The 23104-nt window shown below is 34.9% G+C and overlaps 2 protein-coding genes and 1 pseudogene across 2 annotated transcripts; all 3 read left to right on the forward strand.

Annotated features, from left to right (window-relative positions):
* The first annotated feature begins 307 nt into the window (after nt 1-307).
* Nucleotides 308-1249, forward strand: LOC114031392 (olfactory receptor 8K1-like). The gene has a single exon (XM_027846453.1). It carries the CDS (start codon nt 308-310, stop codon nt 1247-1249), a length of 942 nt encoding a protein of 313 aa, XP_027702254.1.
* Nucleotides 1250-12985: 11736 nt separating this feature from the next.
* On the forward strand, nt 12986-14291 carry LOC114031387 (annotated as a pseudogene).
* A 6307-nt stretch (nt 14292-20598) lies between these two features.
* LOC114031390 (olfactory receptor 8K1-like) lies at nt 20599-21546 on the forward strand. Its single transcript, XM_027846451.1, has one exon. It carries the CDS (start codon nt 20599-20601, stop codon nt 21544-21546), a length of 948 nt encoding a protein of 315 aa, XP_027702252.1.
* The last annotated feature ends 1558 nt before the right edge of the window (nt 21547-23104 follow it).

The following is a 23104-nucleotide window of genomic DNA, read 5'->3' on the forward strand; positions in this document are numbered from 1 at the left end:
AAGTTAAGTAGTCTCATAATTCAGTATTTTATAAAATAAAACCACATTCATTAACCTCTTTATGACAGGATGTAGATGTTATATGATATGATGTGATATAATATTAAATCAAATGATACAATGTGATTTTTCAATTTGTAGTGGATTCACCACATTGAACTTAAATTGATAAAATGCATTGTAATTGAGTGGGAAAACTCCTTCTCATCATTATCTAACACATTTCTACCACTTAACTGTTTAGTTACCTAGGCAAACAGTACTCAAAGAAGGCATATTTTTTTTCTTCTTAGATTATGTTCCTTGGATGAAAGAAATGATGAAGTTGAATGAAACCCCTGGGAACCAGGTGACTGAATTCATTCTCATGGGCATCACCAACAGTCCTGAGCTGCAGGGTCCCCTCTTTGTTGTGTTTTTACTCAACTACATGACCACAGCTGTGGGAAACCTAGGCCTCATCATCCTAACCAGTATGGATTCCCACCTCAAAACCCCCATGTATTTTTTTTTCAGGCATCTGGCATTTGCTGATCTTGGCTATTCCACAGCTATTGGACCAAAAATGTTGGTTGGTTCTAGAGAAGAGAAAAATATCATTTCTTATAATGGATGTGCAATGCAGCTAGGTTTTTTTGTAATATTTATTGCCTGTGAACTTTTTATCCTGTCAGCCATGGCCTATGACCGTTGTGTTGCTATCTGTAAGCCACTGCACTATATGCTCATCATGTCAGAAAGGGTATGTTGGATCTTAGTGACTATCTCATACCTCTATAGTATCACAATATCCCTACTAATCTCTATAAAGCTTTTCAAATTGTCTTTCTGTAAATCAAATGTAATAAGAAATTTCTACTGTGATGGTCTTCCCCTATTGTCCATTATATGCTCAGACACAAGTGAGATTGAACTAATCATTATCACCTTTTCTATATTTGAGTTGTTTTCCTCCCTCTTGATTATCCTTGTCTCCTACGTGCTCATTCTTGTGGCAATCCTCAGGATGAATACACCCAAGGGCAGGCACAAAGCCTTCTCTACCTGTGGCTCTCACCTCACAGGGGTGGTTGTATTCTATGGGACACTTCTCTTCATGTATCTCCAGCCCCAATCTAGTCATTCCTTTGACACAGACAAGATGGCCTCAGTGTTTTACACTCTGGTCATCCCCATGCTCAATCCTTTGATCTACAGCTTTAGGAACAAAGAGGTGAAAAGTGCCTTGAGAAGACTCTTCAAAAAATGATGTAAGCCTTCTCTTTAATGCCCATCATATAGCATGATTTTGTTGCATTATTTGAAGCAAGTAAAAATGTACTAAATTTCTGTAAACTTCTCCCTGATTCTTCTCTCATCTTTTAAACAAAAATATATCTTTTAATATGCAGAGAATTACTTTTCCCTTAATTGTATTTTATTTTTTTCCAATTACATGTAAAGATGGTTTTCAACATTTATTTTTGTAAAATCTTGAGTTCCCAATTTTTCTCCCTCCCTGTACTTCCTCCTCCCTCACCAAGACAGTGAGCAATCAGATAGAGGTAATACATGTACAATTATGTGAAACATATTTCCACATTAGTTATGTTGTGAAAGAAGAATCAGAAAAATGGAAAAAACCTTGAGAAAGAAAAAAAACAAAAAAAGTGAAAATAGTATGCTTCCATCTTCATTCAGACTCCTTAGTTCTTTCTCAGGATGTAGTTATCATTTTCCATCACGTGTGTTTTGGAATTGTCTTGGATCATTGTATTGATAAGAAGAGCTAAGTCAATCACAGTTAATCATCACATAATGTTGCTATTGCTGTGTACAATGTTCCCCTGGTTTGGCTCACTTCACTCATCATCAGGTCATGTAAGTCTTTCCAGGTTTTTCAGAGAATGATATTTGATTTGTTACTAGTTTTTTTTTGGTCAATCTCCAATAAATGTTAGTTTAGTGGACCACTTAATTGAAAGGAACTATTAGAGTATTTAGTAGAAAATAGATCTATAAACCAATCTATTTAATTATATATTATAAAAATGAATACCTAACTTTGTTTGAAGTTTCACTTCCTGGGAAAATCAATTAACAAACTTAGAAAATCCTGGTACCAGGTACTGTTCTAAGCATTGGGCTTACTCAGATAAATTTAATTTTTTTTTCCAATACTGAACTTACATTTTATTAAGGGAAATACCATGTGCATGAGAGCCATTCCTGCCATAGCAGGCAATCTACTTTTGTATATCTCTTTTAGTTAAGAAGTTTATCATTATTCCAACCTCAATATCCCCTTTATGACTTTATGTTCCTGGCCTTTTCTGGGAAGCAGAAAAAGTTTATTCTCTATCCTTTATAATAATTATTCAAATTCTAGAAGCAAATTTCCACCTCTTACCCCAGCTTGAGTCATACAGTTTTTATTTTTGTGCAGGGATGGAAAGAACGCTGGATTTTACAGGGTATTCCAAAAGTTTTAGTATAGATTCATGTTTCTAAAGCTTAAAATGAATAAGAATTTTGTGACATTCTGACATTCTGGGTTTAAATAAAAAGTCTGTTACTTGTGATCTGTGATATTCTGGGCAATATGTTTATCTTCTCTGATTCCCACTCATGTATAAATTGTAGGGGTTTGATGACATATTTTAAGTTCTATTTTAGTTAAAATTCTATGATACCATGATCATCTTCACTGTGAGTCTTCAACCACTACTCACATGTCTTGTGCTTTTGTCTCTTTAATAGTATTGTTTCCTTCCTCTGTTTACTCTGGAGTTTATTAATGTCCCTCCTGAACACTGTTACCCAAAACTGAATACAATGGACCAAATGTGGTCTGGTCAAGGCAGAATGCAACCAAACTGTCACATCCTATGCCAGGATACCATATCTATTTTAATAGAGATCATGTTTACTTTCTTAATTCATATATAATACCCTAGACTCTGAAATTAGAATCCATTAAAAACTTCAAGTTTTCTTTAAAGAATGACAAAAATATGTTTTTTTTTCCTATTGTTCACTTGTGGAGATTTTTATAAAAACAAAATAATACATAAGACTTTAAATGTGTCCCATTTTAATTCTTTTATGTCTTTAATCTAATTTTTATGCAAATCAGGTTTAGGAATTACTAAGAGAAAGTTCTTGGCTTGTATGGGCAGACCTAGAGGCAGGACCTTCAAGGAGGTTTTGCTGGTTAACTAAGTAAGAAGGTTGCTTACATTGAATCGTCTTGAATTTTCTCTTGCATGTTCTTCCAATATCCACTTCAGAAGAAGACATGATGTTCTACATTAGTCAGCATGGCAGCCTCTCAGGATAGGCTCTTCTCCAGTTTTCTTCAATGATAAAGGACTTGAGAAAAAATTTTGAACAAGTTCCATGTGGATGGAATTATAAATACTTACCTGAATATAGAAAGTCATAAGGAGGTAAAAGACCATGGAACTATCTAGTGATTTTGGTGTGAAATGTGTTAAAATAAAGTGCTGATAATTGTCTTTTTCTGAGATGTGCAGTGTGATTTTCTTTGGGACTAGTGCTGAATAAAAAGCTAGTAACACAAGATTTTCCCTTTGTCTGATAGGAAAACAAAATTATTCATTAATAAGAGTTTTACTGCTACAATATTTGAAAACATAGATTTTCCATATTAATATGGATTATTCTCTAGGTTTATATTCATTTGTATTGCCCTCAAAGTCTGTGAATTAAACAGCTTCACAGGGGTAGCAAGGTGGCATAGTGGATAGAGCAGCAGCCCTGGAGTCAGGAGGAACTGAGTTCAAATCTGGCCTCAGACACATAACACTCACTAGCTGTGTAACTCTGGGCAAGTCACTTAACCCCAACTGCCTCGCAAAAAAAAGGAAGAAAACATCTAACTGCTTCACAGAATAACCTCTCCTAATGGAAACCTTATAGTGGTAAAGAGCTCTTCAGGGATTGTTTTGCTTAACTTTCTTTTTTCCCCTTAAATAAATTATCTTAGAGTAGTAAGAATAATACCAAAGCACGTTCATTTTACATTTTTAAAAACAGGTCTAAAAAGATAAAAGATGTTAATAATTTCTGACATTTGTAGATTACAGAGTTTATAAGCTTTTCCTCATTGAAGATTCAAAACAACCTCATAAAGTAGGTAAAATAGATGTTTTTAATACCATTTTACAGCTGAAATATTGATCCTCAAAAAAGATTTAATATTACCAAAATAAATTCAAGATTTAGGTATGAAGACTGATACTTTAAGTACACTGAGTGAGCAAGGAATAGTTTACCTATCATATTTGTGGAAAACAGATGAATTTATAACCAAACAGGAGAGAGGTGACATTATGAAATGCAAAATGGATAATTTTGATTGTATTAAGTTGAAAAGTTTTTTGCACAAACAAAGTCAATGCAACCAAGATTAGGAAGGAAGCAGAAAACTGGGAAAGAATTGTGAAAACCAGAGTCTCTGATAAGGGCCTTATTTCTAAAATATATAGAGAATTAAGTCAAATTTGTAAGAATACAAGTCATTCCCCAATTGACAAATCATCAAAGGATATGAACAGACAGTTTTCAGATGAAGAAATTAAAGCTATCTATAGTCATATGAAAAAAATGCTCTAAATCACTGTTGATTAAAGAAATGCAAATCAAAACAGCTTCGAGGTACCACATCATACCTATCAGGCTGGCTAACACCACAGAACAGGAAAATGATAAATGTTGGAGAAGATGTGGGAAAATTGGAACATTAATCCATGGTTGGTAGAGTTGTGAATTGATCCAACCATTTTGAAGAGCAATTTGAAACTATGCTAAAAGGGTTATAAAAATGTGAATACCCTTTGACTCAGCAATAGCACTTCTAGGACTGTATCTCAAAGAGATCATAAAAATGGGAAAAGGATCCACATGTGCAAAAATATTTAGAGCAGCTCTTTTTGTGGTGGCCAAGAATTGGAAACTGAGGGGATGCCCATCAATTGGGGAATGATTGAACACATTGTGGTATATGAATGTAATGGTATACTTTTGTGCTATAAGAAATGATGAACAGGCTGACTTCAGAAAAACTGGAAAGACTTGTAGAGACTGATGCTGAGTGAAGTGAGCAGAACCAGGAGATCATAGTACACAGTAACAGCCACATTGTGTGATGACTAACTTTGATAGACATAGCTCTTCTCAGCAAAGCAAGGATGTGAGGCATCTCCAAATGTCTCATGATGGAAAATGCTATCCACATCCAGAGAAAGAACTATGGAGTTTAAATGAAGATCAAAGCATACTATTTGCTCTTTTATTTTTCTTCTGTTTTGTTTTGTTTCTTCTTTCTTGTGGCTCCTCCTATTGGGTCTAATTCTTCTTTACAAAGTGACTAATGTGAAAATATGTTTAATAGGAATGTATATGTAGAGCCTATATCAGATTGCATGCCATCTTGGGAAGGGAGCTGGAGAGGGAGGGGAAGACAATTTAAAACTCAAAAGCTTAGGAAAGTGAGTGTTGAGAACTAAAAATAAATTAATAAAAATTTTAAAAAGTTATGAAAAAGATTTAATAAAGTATTGAGGTTATCAAACCTATAAGCATTGGGTGCAAGATTGGAACTGTGTTTTCCTTATTATTAGTCCAATACAGTATTTTATCTCTTATACTAGGTTAAATCTCAACTCAGGAAAATCTAGTTACTCAATGGAATTATTATCATATAATCACCATCATCATTTATCATCATCAATCCTCTTCCTTTTCCTCATCTTGATTTTCATCATCATTATCCTCAAATATGCATTTTTCTAACATTATTCTTATATTCATCCACTCTATCAGGCACATGGTATATCCACAGAAATCAATGTCATATCATATTTAAGGTAGTCATAAAAGTTAAAGTGAAAAATCTTTGAGAAGTGAATATGCTGCTGGGAAGCATTGGGATCTAGAATCATTCAAAGTGAAACCAAAAGTCTACATTTCTTTTGAAGTCTAAAAGAAGTAGCAGTTCGTTGATAAATACTTAATAAGAACCATCACTATATCAGATTGAGTGCCATCTTGAGGAGGGAGGCGGTAAAGGAGGGGAGAAAAATTTAAAACTCAAAAGCTTATGGATGTGATTGTTGATAAATCAAAATAAATTAATAAAAAATTTAAAAACAAAGAACCATCACTCATATAAGTGCTGGAGACACAACAATAAAAAAGGAAAGTCTCTTCTCTCAAGTAGTTGACAATCTAATGGTGTAGACAATATAGAAACATATATGCAAAGCAAGCTATATATATGTACATACATGCATATATATGTGTATATATATGTATATATACACACATGATACATTGGAAATAATTATCAGAGGGAAAGCAGTTGAACTAAGAGAGTTTGAGGAAGGCTTTCTATGGAAAGTAGGATTTTAATTGGAAGAGAAAGGAAGCCAGGGAGGTCTAAGTAGGTAAATAAGAGGAGGGAGAATGTTCCAGGAATGGGGGAATTCATGAGAGCATTCCCAGACCTGAGAGGACTGTCTTGTTTGTAGATGAACCAGAAGGTCAGTGTCATGGGGCTGAAGAGTAGCAGGAAATACAGTTTAAGAAGGAGGGTGGGGACAGCTAGGTGATGCAGTGGATAGAGCACTGGCCCAGGATTCAGGAGTACCTGAGTTCAAATCCAGCCTCAGACACAACACTTAACTAGCTGTGTGACCCTGGGCAAGTCACTTAACCCCATTGCCTAGCCAAAAAAAAAAAAAGAAGGAGGGTGTTAAGCTGTGAAGGGCTTCAGAGTTACTAGATCCAAAGTGTACTGACAAAGGAAAAGCTCACTTACTGGAATAGATATTGAGATCCCAAAATCAATTTGAATCAATTAATGAAAACATAGTTTTTAAACATTTATTCTATACCAAGCACTGAATTGAGCATTTGGCACACCAATAGAAGTGGAATACAACATGTAATTTCAAGGAGCTAACATTTTAACAGGTGGAGAAAATAGACCCAGTGATTACATGGCCTACCATCATTAACAAGCCTGAATTTGCCATTGTAATACTGTACTGAATGTGCTTTCTCCTCTTCTTTCGGAGCCATGACATTGAAGTATGATCTCAGACATGAGCCCCCTACCTGGCTTGGTTGCTTGGTATTAATAGAAAATTAATAGAAAAAACCAAGTCCAGGTTATATGTACTGGGAGCCTCCTACTATTTCAATGCCTAAAACAATTAGACACTGCTATACACTGAAGACATTCTCATTATGTTCAAGATTTTGGAATCTTATGTAAACATATGTGTGTGTATATATATATGTATATGTGTGTCTGTATGTACATATATACATAAATGTGCACGTATACATATACATATGCATATATAAGTATGCACAGATACATGTATATACATATACACACGCACACGTCTGTGTGTGTGTGTGTGTCTGTGTGTGTGTGTGTGTGTGTATTCTGCCTAACACTATTTAGTAGTTGTGGACAAGCACTGAGATATAAAATTTAATTGCAATTACAAATTAAAGTTAATTCATCATTATAAAAAAATAGAGCTATATGGGTATATATGGATTGAGGATAGAATACTGACTTTATAGTTCAGAGAGTACCTGAATAATGACATAGGTTTTCCAAAATGACTCTTATTTTCTTTGAATTATAGTCATATCTGGAAGCTCAATGACTTACTAGAAGTATAATATTTGTTCCTCTTTGTAGAAACTACCCAGGCTTCCCATAGATGATCCCCCATCTGGTCAAAATATCATAGACAGTCAATGACACTAGGAGCCTTAGTGTGAAAAAATTAATAAGAAAATGTGTTACTAAATTAGTGTTTAAAATCATAGTTCATATAGGAAGGCATGCTTTATGTTGAAAAGGGACTCAATTTATACGTTAAAATGTTGGAAGTGAAGCATATGAGAGGAGCAATTATCCTGGCTCCAGGAGATGCAGCAGCCAGGATACTTTGCAGCATGCCTTTCATCTAGATGGTCTGTCATTATGAGGGAACTTGGTACCTGGAATCGTATGAATGATGAAGTACCAAAAGCTGAAATTCACCAGGGATTCTATGTATTGATAACTGTTAATTTACTGGTAAAACCTACAATGAGAAAGAATGTTGTTAAATAAAGTTCTCTGCACAATTGTAGGCAATATTTGCCAATCACTCAGATCATTATCAAATTTCAATGCTTTCCAGTACCATAATTTAAAACATACAATTACTGTTACTATTATGTATTTTCTTTTAATCAGGCCCCAGGGAAATGATGCTCTAATGAATAAGGGAACACTTTGTTTGAAAATGAGATTCATCTTCAAAAAAAAAAGAAAAGAAAAAATTTGTAACTCTTTTCATTTTAAACATAAATTTAATTTTAATAGTTAATTAGAAACAAATGAAACATAAGCAAAATCCATTAATCTTTTCTTATATTTATTGTTATTTGAGGAAGAAAAAAGGTTATCTCTACATAAAATAAAATTAATGCCTTTTGGGAGTTTCCATCAAATTATTCTTTGTTCATTTTTTTTCACTTATTACTCTTTTTTTCGGTTCTAGATCATGTGTCTTCTCTTCTTGATAACGTCTTCTAATTCACCATTAGTTAGTGGTATAATCACATAATTATGTATTTAGTATTTTTTTTTATTTCATTACATTAGCAAAACATTAGTTTTTTTTCAATTTTGAGTCCCAGATTTCTCCCTCTCTCTCCACCCCCTCCATTGAGAAAGTAAGCAATATGATGTAGATTGCACTTGTGTAGACCTGCAAAACCTATTTCCATATTAGCATTGTTATAAAAGAAAACATAGACCAAGAAAAATAAAGTAAAAAAATATGCCTTGATCTGGATTCACACTCCATCACTTTTCTCTAGGGATGAATAGCATTTTTTCATCATAAGTCCTTCAGATATTTTTTTGATCATTGTATTGCTGAGAATAGCTAAGTCACTCATAGTTGATTACCTTACGATATCTCTCTTACTGTGTACAAGGGTCTCCTGGTTCTTATTAGTCATTTATTGAGGTAGGGATTAGAAGGTAATAGCAAAATAGTCCCTGTCCTGAGGAAAAGTGTCTATGGGGAGGAATCTACACGTGAATAATGCTGAGAAGTAATATCATTTAGGGGCAAATAGTAAGTTATAGATCTCACGATTGACACATATTAACAAAGAACATTGATAGAACGGTGAGTCCACATGAAGTAAGTATTATTGTTTCTTCAGGTTTCCTAAGTAGGAGGACTTTAGATTAGTGGGGAAACTACGTACCACAGAGTAGAACAATTCCTGTTAGTTTACATCATTCATTGGGAGAAAGATATGGGACACATCAGAAGACAATGTATGAGTCACGCATCTTCTTCCACACTACGATAATTTAGGGTTATTGATTTGGTTATTGAACCCTATTGATAGGGTTATTGATAACTTACATATATCTTTGTGATGTTAGTCTAAATCTATGGGATTTACCTCTACCATTTCTCATTCATCCAAATCGGGCTTTTATCCACTAAACTACACAAACTTAGCACAAAATTAGAACTGTCACAAAATGGAGTGGATTATCTCTGCAGTTTTGGTTTCAGTTCTTTTGACACTATTCTGTTCCATGTTCCAAAGTCCTACAATAAAACCTGTAAAATGTTGATATGTGCAAATATGGCACTATTCATAAAAAATAAAGACTGATGTAAACAAATGTAGAAGTATAAATTGCTTATGAGGAAGCTGAGACAATATAATAAAAATGACAATCCTACCGAATTTAATTTACTAATTTAGTGCCATACCAATCAAACTACCAAAGAAGTATTTTGTAGAGCTAGAAAAAGTAGTAACAAAATTCTTCTAGGAAACAAAAGGTCAAGAATTTCAAGGGGCCCAATATCACAAGTGAAGAATGGGGGCCTAGAAGATTTCAAACTGTATTACAAAGCAGTAAACATCAAAATAATCTGGTATCAGCTAAAAAATAGAGTGGTGTATCAGTGGGATAGATTAGGTATTAAATACATAGTAGCAAATTACCATAGTAATCTCAAGTTTGATAAACCCAATTATCCAAGCTTTTTTAACAAGAATTTACTGTTTGACTAAAAATTTTGGGGCAGCTAAGCGATGAAGTGGATAGAGTATCGGGCCTGGAGTCAAGAGGACCTGAGTTCAAATCCGGCCTCAGACACATAACATTCACTAGCTGTGAGTGTACAAGGCTCTCCTGGTTCTTAGCAGCCATTTATTGAGCTAAGAATTAGAAGGCAATTGCAAAATATTCCCTGTACTGAGGAAAAGCATTCTGTGGGGAGGAATCTACACATGAATAATGCTAAGAAGGAGCAATAGCATTTAGGGGTGAATGGTAAGTTATAGATCTCAATTATGAGATCTGGGTAAGTCGCTTAACCCATTGCCTGCCCCCCCTCCCCCAATTTTGTTTTTCTGGGAAAATTGGAAAGTCGTTTGGGAGAAGCAGGCATAGACCAACATTTCCCGTTACATACCGATATAAGGTCAAAAGGGATATATGTTTTAGACCTAAAGGATGATATCTTAAGCAAATTAGGGGAGCACTAAAAGAAATTACAGAACAGATGTAAGGATAAACAAATCTTTTGTTAGCAAACAAGAAATAAGCTCATGGGAGTTAAGAATACTGTTTTGACTACATGAAATTAATTTTTTAAATAAGCAATACTATACACTCAAAATTAAATTGAAAGTAATAAATTGGGAAAAAATTTAGCAAGTTTGTCTGATAAAAACCTCATTTCTCAAATATACGGGGAACTGAATAAAATTTATGAAAATAAGAACATTTCTCTAATTGTTAAAAAGTCAAAGAACACAAGCAGTTTTCAGAAGAAATGAAAGTTTTCAATACTAATAGGGAAAATGGTTTAGTCAGTAATAGTAAGATAAACGTATATTAAAACAACTCTGAACTACCACCTCAAACCTATCAAATTGACTAATATAAAAGAAAAAAAGGGTCAAATGTTGGAAAGGAGGTGCAAAAATATATACATTAAAGCACTGTTGGTGGAATTGTGAATTTTTCCAACCATTCTGGAGAACAATTTAGAATTATGCTATTATAATCTTAGGCTTGGTGGTCTTTAGTCTCCCTTAAGGAGAGACTGCAGTTTGTAGAATCTAGGCATGGAAAGCCTTGGCAATATATTTTTAAGATTAATATAGCTGTGTGCTTGAAAATAATCAGAAGGAATCCTTGGAGCATACCTTCCCCTCCAGGGGTAACACACCTTCCCATAGGAGTGATCCCTCTGCACTGAATGAACTCGTGTCTCTCTGATCCCCAATACAGCACCAAATTCATGTGAACTTTCTTCTATGTTTATGTGTATTTTTTGAATTGTATTTAGTGTACCTTTCTTCTTTCCTCCCTTCCATCTGTCCCAGTCTTCCCAATCACTTGCCATTAAAACTTAGCATTAAATTAATCTCCATTGTTTGACATATTATTATTGTCATTTAAACTCATTAGGAATTTTTTTTTCTGATTAATGGGTACACTAAGCTGTCCATATACATGAATTTATTACATATACAAGGCCTTAATCGACTGACAGCTGCACCTGCACTGCAAAAAAGATGTGATTCCTTTTGTGGAAAACCAGCAGGGGAACCCTTCGTCCTCTTAGGAGTGATTCTCTCATGCTAGAGGACTGGCACAAAACGTATGCTCACGAAGCTATAAACTGTACATACACAATAATGATGCAGGTGGTTCCAGAAAAACCTGGTAAATATTTATATGGACTGATGGGAACTGAAGGGGGTAGAACCAGAAAAATGTTGTGTACATTAACAGCAACATTGTCATGACAAAGAACTGTGAAAGACTTGGGTACTCTGATCAATACAATGATCCATGACAGTTCCAAAGGACTCATAATGAAAAATGCTGTTCAACTCCAGAGAGAGGACTGATGAATAAAATGCAGGTTAAAGAATATTCTTTTTCACTTTATTTGTCAAACTTTTTTTTTACTTTTTGCAACATGGTTGATATGGAAATATGTTTTGCGTAACTTCACATTTATAAAGGGTGTCATATTTCTTGCTTTCTCAGTGGGTGGGGGAGGAGGCTAGAAGGAGGAAGAGAATTGGAGCCCAACATAAAGAAATGTTCATTTTTTTAAAAAAATAAAATTATGGGCTTTTTTAAAAAAAATAAAAGATTGGAGTTATTAAGATAATAAATGAACATTTATTAAATGTCTATTATCAGCCATCCTCTGTGCTAACCACTTTACAAATAATATCTCATTTTATCCTAACAACAATCCTAATAAGAAGTGATATTATCCTCATTTGAAAGTTTAAGAAACTCAGGCAGATGGAAATTAAGTTGTTTGCCCAGGGTCACAATGCTTCTAAGTGTCTGAAACTACTTTTGAACTCAGTTGTTTCTGACTCCAGACCCAGAGACATATCCACTAGGCTACTTAGGTATCTGATAGAAATTTTACTTGATGATTACAAAAATCCTGGCATGTAGATGCTATCTTTAGTCCTATTTAACCAAAAGGGAAAATCGAAAGATGTTAAGTTACTTATCAAAAGTCAAATGGCTAGTGTATGAGGATAGATAAAAGTCACTTCTTCTTTACTACAGGCCCAGTATGCTATTCACCGCATTCCCTAGCTACTTCTAAAAGACACTGTAATTATCTAAAGACAATTGAGACCGTTTGCCTCCCCCTGGTTATTTTGGGTGCCCAACACTAATTCCATTTGTACTTATCAATCCTAGAGATGCATCTAAAAACCCAAACTCTTCATTCTCCCATCCCACATTATGTCATATTCTGGGTACTACATGTTCTTCATCTACTTGGCTTTTAGTGTGTGGATTATTAAAATACCCTGTTCTTCTTGGCCAAAGACCTCTCACACAAGTATGTGCAATGTCCTTGTGCTTGATGTAACCATGACGTATCACCCACAAATGGAAGTCTGGAATACGTTAGTGACTTAATAAAGACTTTATGAAATTAGGTAGACCAGTGAACTTTGTCACTTTTTTACTGTCTAGGAAATTTGTGTGATATGATCATACAAAATTCATTAAACATTTCCAGTGCTTCAGGGACATGACCTCATGGGGACTGAGAAAACCATAAAGTCTGACTCCAGCAGCTGGCAATACATATAACACAATCAAGCTGCAGATGATTCTATTTTCCAGATGTGCAGGTAACATTATTCTTTTTGATCTTCTAGTATAGGATGTATCGAAAATCCAGAAAAGCACCTCTAAGGTTTGGTGCTTGGAGAGAGACCCCAGCTGCAGAGAAAGAAAGGGAGGGAGAGGAGGCTTACATACCTTCCAGTCTTGGCTTGAGAAGAAGTTGGGGTTAGGCAGTTTCCCAATACGGGCCACCAAAATGATGCGGTTTAGGGGTTCAGGGGTGCAGGGACCCCAAAATCACAACACTTGGGTCCTGCCCAAAAGAATTTGACCCAAGTCTTCTTTCAGCCAAAGACAAGGTTTATTAGAACATCCATCATTTTGGGCAGACTCTTAAGGAGTCTGAACATGGGTAAGCAGTAGCTAGATTATAAGAATCTAAGCCTTGGCTAGATTTTAAGAATCTGAGCCTACAAATATTTTTCATTGGTATATTTATAACCTGTGAACTTTTCATGCTGTCAGTCATGGCCTATGACTGCTATGTGGCTATCTGTAAGCCCCTCCTCTACATGATCATCATGTCAGACAGTGTATGTTGGGTCTTGTTAGCTATCTCATACCTCCATAGCATTATGGTTTCCCTCCTGATCACAATAAATATTTTTAACTTATCATTCTGTGAACCTAATATAACTAACATATCTACTGTGACAGTCTCTCTTTGTTGTCCATTATATGTTCAGACACAAGTGAGACTGAACTCATCATTATGATTCTTTCTTCATTTAATTTGATTTCTTCTCTCTCGATTATCCTTGCCTCCTATATGATTATTCTTATGACCATTCTCAGGATTAATTCTGCCTAAGGTAGGCAGAAAGGCTTCTCCACCTGTGGCTCTCATCTCATGGTAGTAACTGTGGTTTATGGAACACCTCTTTTCACGTACCTGCAACCCCAATCAAGCCACTCTTTGGACACAGACAAAATAGCCTCTGTGTTTTACACTCTGGTAATGCCCATGCTCAACCCTTTGATCTATAGCTTGAGGAACAAAGAGGTGAAAGGAACCTTGAAAAGACTCTTCAAAAAACTGATGTAAGTATTCCATTAAATATTGAGTGTAGAGTATGATTCCATTGCATTATGAGAAGCAAGTAAACTTCAGCTAGATTTCTTAGACAACTTCCTCCAAATCTCTTTTTTGCAGGGAAAAAAAAATCTCTACTAACATGCACTGATAGAAAGATTTTTGTTTGTTATTTTTTTCATTTTCAACCTCCAGTAAATCTTAGCTTAGTGAATCTTTTTTTTTTAATTAAAGGAGCCTTTTAGGGTATTTAACATCAATTATCCTTATAAAAAACAACCTGTGTTATCATGTAAAGTTTTCTTGTGTGGGAGAATCAATCAATAAACAAGCATTCAGAGAATACTGTTGCCCAGTACTGTGCTAGCATCAGACATATACAGATAAACAAAAAGTGATTCTTGTCATCAATGAACTTACAATTTATCAAGGGAAACAACTTATCTAAGAAAATCACACTACTCACCACAAGAGCCAATCTACTTTTGAATGTCTCTAATTCTTAAGAATTTTATCCTTATTATTGCCTGAATTTCTCCTCAATAACTTCCAACCGTTGCTTCTGATCTTTTCTGTGACCAAACAGAAGAAATATGTTCTTCCTTCTTTGTGATATCGATTCAAATTCCCATATCACGTGCTTCCATATCTTCAATATTGTTGCCTCCCTCCGTTCACTCTGTAGTTTAATAATGTCCATTCTGGACTTTGTTTCTCCACATTGAACACAATACTCCGAATGTAGCCTGGCCAGAGCAGAATCCAATTGGGTTGTCACATCCTATGATTGGATGTCATGTTGTCTTAATGGAAATCAATTCAATCAATGGAAATCAAATTAATAGCTTCCTTAGTTGATATATAATAACCTAGACTCATGCTGAAGTTTGAATTCTCTAATAACTCTAGATCTCTTTAAGAGGAATGCCTAAAATTCCGTGTATTTTCTGTTGTTCATTTGGAAGGGCATTTTTTAACCCAAATGAAATATAAAATTTTGCATATTTCCCAATAAAATTTCTTTATGTTATTAATCTCATCTTACTGCATATCAGATTTAGAAACTACTAGAAGAAAAAAAATTTTTTAGGCAATTGGGGTTAAGTGACTTGCCCAGAGTCACACACTTAGTAAGTGTGAAGTGTTTGGTCCGAGGCCTGATTTGAACTCAGGTTCTCCTGACTTCAGGGCCGGTGCTCTATTCATTGCACCACCTAGCTGCCCCAGGAAGAAAATTCTTGATTTGTATGTGGAAAGAGCCTATAGGCAGGATTTCACTGCAGGTATTACTGACCAATTGGGTAAGAAAGTGCCAGGTTGATAGATTTCATTATTTTGATTTTCCCTTCCACTCTTCACCTCAGGAAGAAGACATGTTGTTATATATTAGTCAGCATCATGAACTCTTCTTTGTTTTTGGCAATGAGAAAGGACTTGGGGAGGATTTTTGAGTAGGTGCTCAAGGAAGGGAATTGGAAATAGTGACTTGGATATATGAGTCATGATATGGAAATTCACTGTGGTATTGCATATTACTTTGGTGTAATATGTGTTAAAAATAAAGTACTGGCAATTGTCTTTTTCTAAGCAGTTTGCCTTTCTTCAGGAATACTGCTCCACTGAAATATTGCGACACAAAATTTATCTTCATCTAATAAAAAATAGAATGATTTCATTTAAAATGTTTCATCATCATAATCTTTAAAAACATGGACTATGAATAACCTCAATGATTTTGCAGCTTCATTTTAATTTCTATTAAAAATAGCTAAACAGCTCTGCTCCCCAACAGTAAAGCATCTCCAGTTGGCCTCAGACTGTATGAATGAAAACAGCTGCAGAGAATAACCTCTCCCAATGGTATCCTTACAGTGGCAAAGGGGTTTAGAGGAGATTTTGTTTTGTTTTCCTTTATCTTAATTCTCCAATGCTTCCTCTTCAATAGATTATTTCAGAACAGTAAGAATAATATCAATGTACTTTGATTATACACATTTTAAAACAGGACTAGGCAGAAAAAATTTTGAAAAGTAGTTGACATTTGTAGATAGAGTTCATAAACATTACCTTATTAAAGCTTCACAACAACCATCTGAAGTAGATACAATAGATATTTTAAAATCCATTTTATGGATGGAGGAGTAGAAGCTAAAAAAGATTATATTACATGCTGAGGCCATCTGCCTTATACATGTCAAAGGTAAGGTTGGAATGAATTCTTTCTGATTATAAGTACAATACTCTGTACTTTATCTCCTACATTGGGAAAATTAACTTTGGGAAATCCTGTTCCTCAAAGTAATCATCATGATTATCATACTCATCAGCATCCTTTATCATCATCAATAATATACCTCCTTCTCCTCCTCTGTCTTCTTAAAAACATTATCATTATCGCCATCATTATCAAGTACCTATTTCTTTAATTTTCACTACTATGTAGATCTGCTAGATCATTCACTGTAGTATATGCACAGAAATATCAGGCTTAGTGTCATAGTATTTTTAAGGTATTCCTAAAAGTGTTAGTGAAAAGAGAAGTGAACATATTACTGAGAAAATTTTGAATCTAAAATCAGAAAAATAGAAACCAAAGGTATGCAAGAATTTGCAAGACTACATTGAGTGTGATGGGAAGGAAAGATGATGGAGTACATGACTGACCCCTAACTTTTTCAGGTGGTCAAAAGCATCAAACTAATTGGCACAGTGGTTAGAGTGCTGGGCTTGAAATCAGGAAGACTCATCTTCATGAGTTGAAATCTCGTCTCAGATAATTATTAACTGTATGACACTGGGCAAGTCACTTAAAGCTGTTTGCCTCAGTTCTTCAATCATAAAATGAGCTGGATAAATAAATGGCAGACCATTTCAATATCTTTGCAAAGTCCAAATGGCTTAATAAAGAGTCTGACATGACTGATACAACTGAGAAACAAACAACAACTGATTAAAGAATACAAAAGTAAGATCACCAGAAAATTCCATATAGGAAAGAATCATGAAAAATTGAATTTGCTAGCCATGTGTTAAATAAAGCTAATAATAATAATAATAATTAAAAAAACTTTGGTAAAGAAGTTTTTGTGACAAGACTACTCAGATCACTGCAAATCAGAACAGTTGTTTGACACAAATTAGGGTCAGATTAGCCCAACACATAGGGGCAGCTAGGTGACACAGTAAATAGAATACCAGACATAGAATCAGGAAGATATGAGTTCAAATCAAGCCGTTGGCAAGTTATTTAATCTCTGCCTCAGTTTCCTTATGTGTAAAATGGAGATAATTATAGAAATTAACTCCCAAAATTGTTGCGAGGATAGAAGAAATAATACTTGTAGACCACTTAGAAGAGTGCCAGAAAGATCTATTTGAATGTTAGTTATTATTATTATTGTTTATTGCTATTATTATTGTTGTTGTTATTGTTATTAATATTATTATACCATATTTAACAGTAAATGCAAAATGAATTGATGATCTAAATATAAAAGGGAACACCATAACACAAAAATAGAAGAGAACAAGATTAATCTTTTCCACATGAATGTTTGTCAACCAAGCAATCAATAAGTTTTTTATCAATAAAACCTCTGTGATCCATACTATGAGAGGCACTGGACATGAAAAGACAAGAATAAACAAATGAATGAATGGAGTTCATATATGCCTACACCATGACTTCAGTCCAGATTTTCATGATTCTAAGGCCAGCTTTCCATCCATGATGCAATAATCATTGCACATTGCCTTTCATTTGCCCTCATAGGTGCCAAATAATTGTGATAGAGATTACTTTTTTTTTTCACCAAAGATACCGAAATGTATCTTGGATAGTATTCAACAATAATGGGTAAAGTGGACATACCCAGTAAATGTAACCATGATAATATATTACTAGAGTTATCATCTATTAATCAAAAAGTTTGTATTAGGCATTAATAAATCTCTTTCATGTGCAAAATGTTGATTCAACAACAACAAAAACAACAAAACTAGAGCATCCCCAAATGGAGTGGACTGCCTCTAGAGTTGTGGGTTCAGTTCTTTTGATGCTACTGTGTTCTATGTTTCAATACATTCTACAATAGGACTTGAAGAATGGCAATTTTTGTAAAAGAGCCTATTTTGAAAAAAAAGTTTTGAGGCATTAAGAAGGGAAAGAAACACATATTCATTAAAAGCCTACTAAATTTCAGTCAATGTTGTAACCACACTACACCTTATTTGACCTTCACAATACACCTAGCAGGAAGTATTTGTATTATGTCTATTTTAAAATTAAGAATGTGAGGCAGATAGAGATTAAGTGACTTTCCCAGGGTAACACTGAAGTGTGTCTGAAGACAAATGCATCATCTAGCTCCTCCAAAAAGATTTCTGAAATATTCTAAGGGCACCTAGACGATATAGTGGATAGAGTGTCAGACCTGGGATCAGGAAGACTCAGCTTCCTGAGTTTGAATCTGGTCTCAGATACTTATTAGCTATATAATTCTGGGCAAGTCACTTAATCATGTTTCCCTCAGTTTCCTATATATAAAATTAACTGGAGAAAGAAATGGTAAACCACTCCAGCATCACTGCCATGGAAACTCCAAATGGGGTCGCAAAGAGTTGAACATGACTGAAAGTACTGAACAAAATAGTCTAAAGGCAATCTAATCTGCTCACATCTCTCTGCTCATTTTTGGGTCCAACACTGAGGTTAAGCTTTCCCAGATATGCTTCCAAAAAAGCAGGCTCTTTATCTTGCCCATTCAACTTTATATTATCTTCTTGGCACTAGATTTTCTTCATTTTACTGACCTTTGATGTGTGACTGGATAAAATAAATTGTTTTGATTGGCTACAGACCTCTCTCAGAAGTCTCTGCAGTGTTCTCAAACTTAATACAACTAGCACAATATCAACTACATGCAAGAGCCTAGCAAGAGTTGGTATTTAATAGACATTTACTGGAATTCGGTAAAATATTACATATATACATACACATACATATGTGTATATATATATTTTATATAGACACATATATATGTTTATATAGACACATATGCATACGTATGTGTATGTACATCTACATATATATATATGTATAGTTACACATTAAAGACACCACGTCTCAATAATTTCTTTGAGAAGATAGTATGAAATTCATTAAAGTTTTCCGTTGCTTCAGGAACATGGCCTCACTGGGACTTAGAAACCATAAAGTCTCCCTCAAGCAGTTGGCAAGGGTGAAAACATGAGCAAGACACAGAAGATTCTACCTTCCAGGTGAACAGGTAACATTATTATAATTTTTTTTTTGTGATCTCAGTACAGCATTTTTAATTTAGGGGCCATGTTGTAAATTCACTCAAATTAAAACCCCATGAAACGATTCATTAAAAAAAAAAAAAACACCAGATCACAAGGCATAGTTCTGAACAATGACAAAATTGTTTCCCTGCAAACAGAGAAATCAAACAGATTTTGTCAAGGAATACAGATCACTAGTAATATATGAGAGTCCAGTTGTCCTTGAGAACTGTGCTGTGCAAATGAACTTGGTCCAAGGAACAATTTTCGTATAAAATTTGAAAATTCGATACGTCTGAGAATTAAGGCATTAAAACATAAAAATTGCAGGCCTAGATCACCTTCATAATCCAGGCAGCAAAATATATCTCAGGCAAGGTGAGAGAGAGGTAATGCCACAGAGAGTTTAGTTATCCAGGTTGTCTTTTTAGAAGTCATACTCTTAATGTTTACAGGAGATGGAGAAAAGAAGAAATATTGGACCTTTAACCTCAATGATTTAGGACACTCTCATGAAGGAAATTTCATTTCTGAACACTAGACATCAATTTTTGGCAACATAAAATCTTAGAAAGTAGCCTACACTATCATGATGATACAAGACTAGCACAGGGTCACACATGTATGTGTTGGATATGGTTCTTAAACCATGGTCTTCTTGGATTCAAGGCCAACACAATTCCTGTTAAACCACAGTAATTCCATCAGTGATTCTCATATATTCTACCTTTCTATAATGTTCCTTCTACATGAAGATTAGTTAAAATATTTTAAAAGTAATTGAAAATATTGTCCTGTCATAAATCTTGGCATTAAAGAACTTCACAATTAACTCCTAATTTTGTATAACTGCAATCTCTTTCTTCTTGGTGACAGGATGTTGTTAAGATATTATTTGATATAATAACAGAAATGTAAAATCTGATTTGGTGGGAAAGTTCCAGTTCATCTTATCTAAGACATTTCTACCAATGAACTTTCTAATAGACTTTTCTACTGATATTATGTTCCTGAGATGGAAGAAATTGTCAAGTTGAATGAAACTACAGGGAGCCAGGTGATGGAATTCATTCTCACTGGCATCACAAACCGTCCAGAGCTGCAGGGCCCCCTCTTTGTTGTGTTTTTCCTCAACTACATGGCCACAGCTGTGGGGAATCTAGGTCTGATCATCCTAACCAGTATTGATTCCCACCTCCAAACCCCCATGTACTTTTTTCTTAGGCACCTGGCATTTATAGATCTTGGTTATTCCACAGCTGTTGGTCCAAAAATGCTGGTCAGTTTCATAGTTGAGAAAAACACCATTTCCTTCAATGGATGTGTAACACAGCTATTTTTCTTTCAGGTATTTATTACCAGTGAAGTTTTTATCCTTTCAGCCATGGCCTATGACCGCTTTGTGGCTATCTGTAAGCCCCTCCTCTATATGGTCATAATGTCAGACACAGTATGTTGGATCTTGGTGGCTATTTCATACCTCTGTAGCACCATAATATCCCTATTGATCACAATAAAACTTTTAAAATCATCTTTCTGTAAATCAAATATATTAAGACATTTCTTCTGTGACAGTCTCCCTCTACTGTCCATTGTATGCTCAGACACAAGAGAAATTGAATTAATCATTATGATCTTTGCTGCATTTAGTTTGGTTTTTTCCCTCTTGATCATCTTTATCTCTTACGTGCTTATTCTTGTGGCCATCCTCAGGATGAACTCTTCAGAGGGCAGGTACAAAGCCTTCTCCACCTGTGGCTCTCACCTCACGGGAGTGGTTGTATTCTATGGGACACTTCTCTTCATGTACCTGCAGCCTCAATCTAGCCACTCCTTTGATACAGATAAGATGGCTTCTGTGTTTTATACTATGGTCATCCCCATGTTCAACCCATTGATCTACAGTTTGAGGAACAAAGAGGTGAAAGGCGCTTTGAAAAGAGTCTTTCAAAAATTGATGTAAGCCTTCTATTTAATGTCCAAGGTAGTGTTTGATTCTATTGTATTATTAAAAGCAATAAACTTCTGCTTGATGTCTTAGTCAAACTTTTCCCAGTTTTCTCTCTTGTTGTCTAAAAATATTTCTACCAACATGCAATCAGAAGATTATTTTTGTTTGTTTGTTTGTATTCAATTTTCAATCTAAAGCAAATTATAGTTTTGTGCATCTATGGATTGAAGGGAGCTAAGAGAGGACTTAGAGAATACTACCTCTATTAAATTCTATATTTTATTTAGCACCAAGTTAAGCAGACCACCTTGGGTTGAAGTTTTCTTGTGTGGAAGAATAAATCCATTTACAAGCTTTTAGAAAGTTCTGTTACACTCTTCCTGTGCTAGGCATGGAGCAGACACAGATGAATAAAAAAAATAGTTCTTGCTGTTAATGCACTTACATTTTACTAAGGGAAACAACATAGCAGAAAGAGTCTCATTACTCACCACTACTGCCATTCTACTTTCAAATATCTCTAATTGTTAAGAAGTTTATACTTAGCATAACTTCAGTTTCCCCTCTCTAACTTCCGTCCATTGCTTCTGGTCTCCTCAGTAACAAGAACAAGTCTACCCCCTCTTCTATGGCAATCATTCCAATACATGAGTCAAGCTTCCATCCTCTCTCCTACCTTCTGACCAAATTCTTCTATTCTTGTGTTGGAATGAAAAGAACAATGGATTACAGACGGTGTCCCAAAAGTTTCAGTGCATTTTTAAGTTTCTAAAGCTTAAAATGTACTAAAACTTTACAGACAATCTCTACTGTAAGAGTACCTGTGCACAAATAACAAGTCTGCAATCTGTGTCCTGTGATATTCTGGGCAATAAGTTCATACCATTTGGCTCTTACTTATCTGTGAAATGTTCAGTTTGGATGAGGTAAAATTTAAGGTCCATTTCATATCAAAATCTATGATGCCATGAACCCATTCTTTCCAGTAACAAAAGTGTCTTAAACCATTCCTCATAAGTCAGGCACTTCTCTTTGTTCAGTTTTGAGGTTGCCTCCCTTTGTTCTCCTTCTAATTTATCAATGTCTATTCTGAACTCTCGCAGTGAAAATTGAACACAGTGTTCCATACATTGTCCAGACAAGGCAAAATGCAGCGAGATTATCACATCCTCTGTTTAGATGCCATGCCTTTCTTAATGGAGCTTACATTAGCTTTCTTAGTTGATACATAATATGTTAGACTTATATTGAAATTGTTGTTGTTCAGTCTATTTTCAGTCAAGTGATCTTTTTGTGAACCCCTTTGAAGATTTCTTGGCAAAGATACTGGAGTGATTTGCCATTTCCTTCTCCAGTTCATTTTACAGATGAGAAAACAAGATTGCTTTGCCTAGGGTCACACAGATTATAAGCGTGTGACACCAGATTTGAATTTAGGAAGATGAGTTTTCCTGACTGCAGATATGGCGCTCTATCCACTACACCATGTAGCTGCCTCAGCTGAGATGACCTTAGAGGTCACTTAAGTCCAATACCTCCATTTGATGGGAGAATCCATTAAAAACTCCAG

Source organism: Vombatus ursinus, unplaced genomic scaffold (assembly GCF_900497805.2).
Source record: "Vombatus ursinus unplaced genomic scaffold, bare-nosed wombat genome assembly UNPS02015166.1, whole genome shotgun sequence".
Classification (NCBI taxonomy): Eukaryota; Metazoa; Chordata; class Mammalia; order Diprotodontia; family Vombatidae; genus Vombatus; species Vombatus ursinus.